At 49.5% G+C, this 6,616-nt stretch overlaps 1 protein-coding gene across 1 annotated transcript in view; it reads right to left on the reverse strand.

Annotated features, from left to right (window-relative positions):
- CORO2A (coronin 2A) overlaps nucleotides 1-6,380 on the reverse strand; it is a 67,687-nt gene extending 61,307 nt beyond the window's left edge. The window contains exon 1 of the mRNA XM_027549735.1: nucleotides 6,163-6,380. Coding sequence (XP_027405536.1) covers nucleotides 6,163-6,330 — 168 coding nt within the window. The 5' untranslated portion in view covers nucleotides 6,331-6,380. The remainder of the gene's footprint in view (nucleotides 1-6,162) is intronic.
- Nucleotides 6,381-6,616: the final 236 nt, after the last annotated feature.

Here is a 6,616-nt window from a genome sequence, read left to right on the forward strand (position 1 = left end):
GAACTATTGACGGAGGGATCAAGACCATCCCCAAGAAAAAGAAATGCAAAAAGGCAAAATGCTGTCTGAGGAGGCCTTACAAATAGCTGTGAAAAGAAGAGAAACGAAAAGCAAAGGAGAAAAGGAAAGATATAAGCATCTGAATGCAGAGCTCCAAGGAATAGCAAGAAGAGATAAGAAAGCCTTCCTCAGTAATCAATGCAAAGAAATAGAGGAAAACAACAGAATGGGAAAGACTAGAGATCTCTTCAAGAAAATTAGAGATACCAAGGGGACATTTCATGCAAAGATGGGCTCGATAAAGGACAGAAATGGTATGGACCTAACAGAAGCAGAAGATATTAAGAAGAGGTGGCAAGAATACACAGAAGAACTACCCAAAAAAGATCTTCACGGCCCAGATAATCACGATGGTGTGATCACTCATCTAGAGCCAGACATCCTGGAATGTGAAGTCAAGTGGGCCTTAGAAAGCATGACTACGAACAAAGCCAGTGGAGGTGATGGAATTCCAGTTGAGCTATTCCAAATCCTAAAAGATGATGATGTGAAAGAGCTGCACTCAATATGCCAGCAAATTTGGAAAACTCAGCAGTGGCCACAGGACTGGAAAAGGTCAGTGTTCATTCCAATCCCAAAGAAAGGCAATGCCAAAGAATGCTCAAACTACCACACAATTGCACTCATCTCACATGCTGGAAAAGTAATGCTCAAAATTCTCCAAGCCAGGCTTCAGCAATACGTGAACTGTAAACTTCCTGATGTTCAAGCTGGTTTTAGAAAAGGCAGAGGAACCGGAGATCAAATTGCCAACATCCGCTGGATCATGGAAAAAGCAAGAGAGTTCCAGAAAAACATCTATTTCTGCTTTATTGACTATGCCAAAGCCTTTGACTGTGTGGATCACAATAAACTGTGGAAAATTCTGAAAGAGATGGGAATAGCAGACCACCTGATCTGCCTCTTGAGAAATCTGTATGCAGGTCAGGAAGCAACAGTTCGAACTGGACATGGAACAACAGACTGATTCCAAATAGGAAAAGGAGTACATCAAGGCTGTATATTGTCACCCTGCTTATTTAACTTATGTGCAGAGTACATCATGAGAAACGCTGGACTGGAAGAAACATAAGCTGGAATCAAGATTGCTGGGAGTAATATCAATAACCTCAGATATACAGATGACATCACCCTTATGGCAGAAAGTGAAGAGGAACTAAAAAGCCTCTTGATGAAAGTGAAAGTGGAGAGTGAAAAAGTTGGCTTAAAGCTCAACATTCAGAAAATTAAGGTCATGGCATCTGGTCCCATCATTTCATGGGAAATAGATGGGGAAACAGTGGAAACAGTGTCAGACTTTATTTTTCTGGGCTCCAAAATCACTGCAGATGGTGAGTGCAGCCATGAAATTAAAAGACGCTTACTCCTTGGAAGGAAAGTTATGACCAACCTAGATAGCATATTTAAAAGCAGAGACATTACTTTGCTAACAAAGGTCTGTCTAGTCAAGGCTATGGTTTTTCCTGTGGTCATGTATGGATGTGAGAGTTGGACTGTGAAGAAGGCTGAGCGGCGAAGAATTGATGCTTTTGAACTGTGGTGTTGGAGAAGACTCTTGAGAGTCCCTTGGACTGCAAGGAGATCCAACCAGTTCATTCTGAAGGAGATCAGCCCTGGGATTTCTTTGGAAGGAATGATGCTAAAGCTGAAACTCCAGTACTTTGGCCACCTCATGTGAAGAGCTGACTCATTGGAAAAGACTCTGATGCTGGGAGGGATTGGGGGCAGGAGGAGAAGGCGATGACAGAGGATGAGATGGCTGGACGGCATCACTGACTCGATGGACGTGAGTCTGAATGAACTCTGGGAGTTGGTGATGGACAGGGAGGCCTGGTGTGCTGCGATTCATGGGGTCTCGAAGAGTTGGACATGACTGAGCGACTGATCTCATCTGATCTGATCTGAGCGACTGAACTGAACTGACTGAAATAAATAAGGCCCAAAGCCAGCATGGTTTCCTCCTCCTCTGGCTTGGATTCCTATTTCACCCCAAGGACCAAGCTCAGCAGATCCTCTGCCCCCATGTTCAGTGGTTCACGCTGTCCTGGTCCAGCTTCATTATTCCAGCCCTAGACTCTTTCCACAGCCTTCTCTCTGTACAGCAAAAGAATCGCAGTAACACTCAAATGTGGCCATGTTCTTTCCTTGTTCAAAGCTTTCCATGGCTCCTACTAGGCTTGACCAAAAGCCCTAGCTCCTCTATGAGACAATGTTTCACCAAGTTACTGAAACTCTCTGTATCTCTCTTCCTTTAAATGAAAAAGAGAAAAATCATACCTCCCTCAAACTTACAGAATTCCATACTGCATGAGACAGGGTACACAATCTGACCACGGGCCTCCCTCACTTGTGTCCTCTTCCCTCTTACCACTACTCTAGTCAGCTCTTCCTGAGGGCGCCAAGCATGGTCCTACCTTAGGGCTTTTGCACTGGTCATTCCTTTCACCTGGACAGCTCTTCCCCCAGGAATCGGCTAAGCCTTCTTCCAAAGGTCACCTTCTCAGTGATTCTCCCCAACTATTTGAAACCACACCTCTTCCCTTTCATTCTCCCTCACACACTTGAAATATCCTTTTATGTTTTATTTGGTCCATCTCATTTATCACCACCTATTTTATTTGTCTGTCTTCTTTTCCTATGAGACTGTAAGCTCCTTTACGACAGATTTTTTTTTTTAGTCTATTTTGTTTACTGTCAAGAACCCCTCCTCACCATACCTAGAAAATAACCTAGTGCAGTGAAGGTGTTTAATAAATGAAAAGTTGAATGATCAAATGTGAAGCCCTTAGGAAAATCAGGCAGGTGGTAACTACTCAATAAATATTAGCTTATTATTATTGTTATTGATAATCCAAGGCAAGGCTCCCATGTTCTTCCTCCATGACTTCTGTGAGCTTACACAGTAATCTAATCACTCTTTCCCCCACAGCACCCTGCCAATCTCTCAATTATATGGTAAGGAACACACTGCTTTTTAATTATATCTTTTTCCATTCAGCCTGAACCAAATAAAATGGCCATTTCTTGTTAAGTCAAAAGTAGCCAGATATTGGCCTTTTCACATAGTTTAACTTAGTACGTTTCCCATGGTGGCCTGCAAGCCCCCGGGAGGCACCTCAAGGGCTAACACAGTAGGTGTCCTGTAAATGTTTGCTCCAACTCCTGGCCCTTCATAATAGATGTGATTGCTAAACACCTATAATCTGTTCTGAAGGAGGCAACATAAAACAATACATGGAGAATCTTGGTGAATTATTTTCTGATCCTCCTGGAAAATCTCTGTCCTCTAAAATAATCCAGGTTCTGGACATTTTGCGGTAACAAAGCTCTAAGGCCGAGGGAAACCCCTTCCCTAGAAGAAAAATGCTAGCTAGTTGTTTGCCTCTAAGAGGATTTATTTAATGATGGGGTCATGGGGTAGGGAGGCTGGAACATTCTTTGGTTATCCTTGTGTTCCCTGCTCCTCCTAATAAAGGCTTCTGCTACGGAGATTTGCTCAGTCTAGAACGTGAGTTGTCCAGAGCTCAAGGAAATTCAGCAATCACTGAATCTACCCCACTTCACAGGTAGGGGAAGTGAGGTGCAGAAGAGGGCAGGAATTGACCTGAGCTCACAGGATGGGGTGAGGAAGAACCTTCGCTGAATGTACGCTGACATGAGTCTTGGGGCTTTTCCTCTGGACCACACTGCTCCTGTGTTAGCCAGACTCTGGTATTGGAAACTTCAGTATCATTATTTTAAAAGCTGTACTTTTTAAATGAAATGCTTATTCAGCCGTAGTAAAACACCAAACGCTTCTTTACCATAAGATAACTTCTTGTAAATAACAGCACTACACTCATCTCTCCTATAATTACTTCCTTAGGGCAAAGTCCTCAAAGTAGAAGACTAGGGGCAAACGGAAGTTAGGACCATTTTCATGGACTTTTGGAACAAGCTGCCAGATTGCCCTGCAAAATTAAACGCTATTGGAGAATCCCTATAGCTTTACCAGCATAGAGTTTTATCCTTTTACATTTATTTCTGCTAATTTTATAGGAATAAATAGAGTGCTTTCATTTACTATATGGTATGTGTTTTCAGACACACACACACACAAGTCCTGGAATCAAGATCCCTGGGCTTGGTTGCTTGTCTGCTGTGTGATCTTTGACAAGTCACATCCCCTCCAGGGACAGAGGATATCTATCTGTAAAATGATGGGGTTGAATGAGATGATTTTTTAAGATTCCTTTCAGCTTAGATATTTCATAATTCCATGGTGCATTTTAAAATTATTGACCTAGGATGACTGTTTAATACCCAGGATCTGCCATAGCTCTAAATCAAGGTCCAAACAGCTTGGACTAGTGGAACAGGAAAACAGAACCTGAATTATATGCAGGTAAAGATGACAGGAGACATAGGTAGCACTTAAGCCTGTTCGAGGGAGCTGCACTTGAGTGACAGTACAGATACTTAGTCTGCTTTTACGAGGGAATAATAACACTCATCTATGGTCTAGCCTCAAGTCCCGTGCAGCTCCACCATGGCCAGAAGGTGAGGTTGTGGTCACTCTACTTCAGCCTGAGAGTCCCAGACTTGCAGTCAAAGGTACCTCACCCTCAGCAAGTGCTTGGCCAACCTCTGCTCACACACCTCTGAGGACTCAGCGGGCACCCCCTACCCCAGCAGCCTCGCCCTTTTTTTGGCTGTAAGAAAGCTCCCAGGTGAGGGACAGGTCTCGCAGGAGGACAAGGGAGACCAGAAGGCCCAGACCTGATGCTCTGAACCTGCTCCCTCAATCAGGGCGGGTGACAGGAGAGGATACGGTCTGGAGAGAGGCTCCTCTGGCTCCTCTCACTCCAGACCTAAGGCAGCTCACCTGCAGGTAAATCCTAAGGAAGTGGGTTGTGAACAAGCCCCAGGCTGACTACTGCCCTCTCTGGGGCAGACACCTCAGCTCCCTGGTCCCGCCTTTGCTCTCTTCAGCTTCAACAGAAGAAACAATGCTGGATGTGGGGGTATTTATCTCTGAGGTGAACTGACTTAAGAGTCCAGATAACTACCCCAGGGTGGGAGGCAGGGAGGAGTCAGATGTTGTCTGTGTGCTCAGAGCAGGACTAGCAGATCCTAGCTCTGTTTACAGCTAGTGAGATTCCCATAATAAGGGGTGTGCAACTGGGCAGCAAGACCTTCCAGAGGGGATCTGACCAAGGGGCTGGGCCAGATGCCAGGATTCTTCTTTACACAGAGAGTCGGGAGCCACACACAGTCCCTCAGACACCTGCTCTGTCCCAGACCCAACCCCACCCAGACATGGCTCTCCTGGTGCTGGAGCCCCTCTGGGGTCCATGCATGGACCTAGCCCTGTCACAGCAGGCTGGGACACCGAGCTGGGCGTCAGCACCTGGTGGGGAAAGGAAGGGAAGGGGAGGGCAGGTTCCACACCATTCCCTAAATCCAGGTGCCTGCACAGGTTTGGTCTAGGCAAGTCTGGGGCCGAGGGCCCCACTACCTCCAACCCAAGGTTCTCGCCGCCCCAGACCGCGAGGTAGACTTGGCTGGCAGACTCTGATGGCCCCACCCTGCATGCCCAGGCCAGCTCCACAGGGACCTGGGGGGTGTCCTCTCCCCTTGCCTATTTCTCGTGCCCGGAAGCTGAGGCCCAGCAGGTTTCTTAGCCAAGAGAGGGTAGAGTACCACACGGGTCCCATGGGGCACCCAGGCCGCTAGCGGGGGCCGGGAGGGAGGCTGACGGGCACGACCAGCCACACCCAGCATGAGCCGCGTTCGTTCCGGGTAGGCTGTGCAGACAGTGCCCATGCGAGCTCCGCGCCGTCGGGAGGCTGGAGCCTGAGGCGGCCCCTACTCTAACAGTCAGGCGAGGAACGTGCCACCACTGCGCCCGCTATTCCGACGGGGAAACTGAGGCCTGGAGAAGAACAGTGCTTTGTGCAAGGTCACGCGGAGGGGCTGGAAGCCAGGTCCCCCGCGCCCCGCCAGGTCCCCCGCGGTGCGCCGAGCCCCAGCATCCCTCCCCAGGCGCTGCAGCCCGGAGGCGCAGCGCGCACACATCGCACAAACCGGGAAGGTATGGCCGGCGGCCCGGGGCCGCCCTACCTTGATGACTGCCGCGCAGGTGGCGGTGGCGGTGACGGCGGCGGCGGCGTCCAGCTCCGACTCCGCGCTCTTCGCCGCCGCCGAGTCCCGGAGCCCAGCGCCGCCGCCTCCTCCTCCCCACCGAAGTCTGCGGGCGGGGCCGGTGGGCGGGGCAAGGGCCAGGCACATGCCCCGCCCTCGCGCCCCGCGAGTTCGCGGGGCCACCCCTCCTTTCTCCAGTCCTCGGCCGCGCTCCTGGCCCCCAGGGCTGGTCCCGGGGCGCGCACACGCGCGCAGAACGGGCGCGCACACCGGCGTGCACACGCCGCAGTGATTGGGGCGGGCTGCCTGGCTAACCGAGCCGAGGCTGGGGACAGTCACACTCGCCTGCCTTCGCGTCCCGCCGCTCCCTCGCCGAGTGGCTTGGAACAAGGGACTCGATCTTCCGGGAGCCTCAGTTTCTCCCCTGGTGAAA

Source organism: Bos indicus x Bos taurus, chromosome 8 (genome assembly GCF_003369695.1).
Source record: "Bos indicus x Bos taurus breed Angus x Brahman F1 hybrid chromosome 8, Bos_hybrid_MaternalHap_v2.0, whole genome shotgun sequence".
Taxonomy (NCBI): Eukaryota; Metazoa; Chordata; class Mammalia; order Artiodactyla; family Bovidae; genus Bos; species Bos indicus x Bos taurus.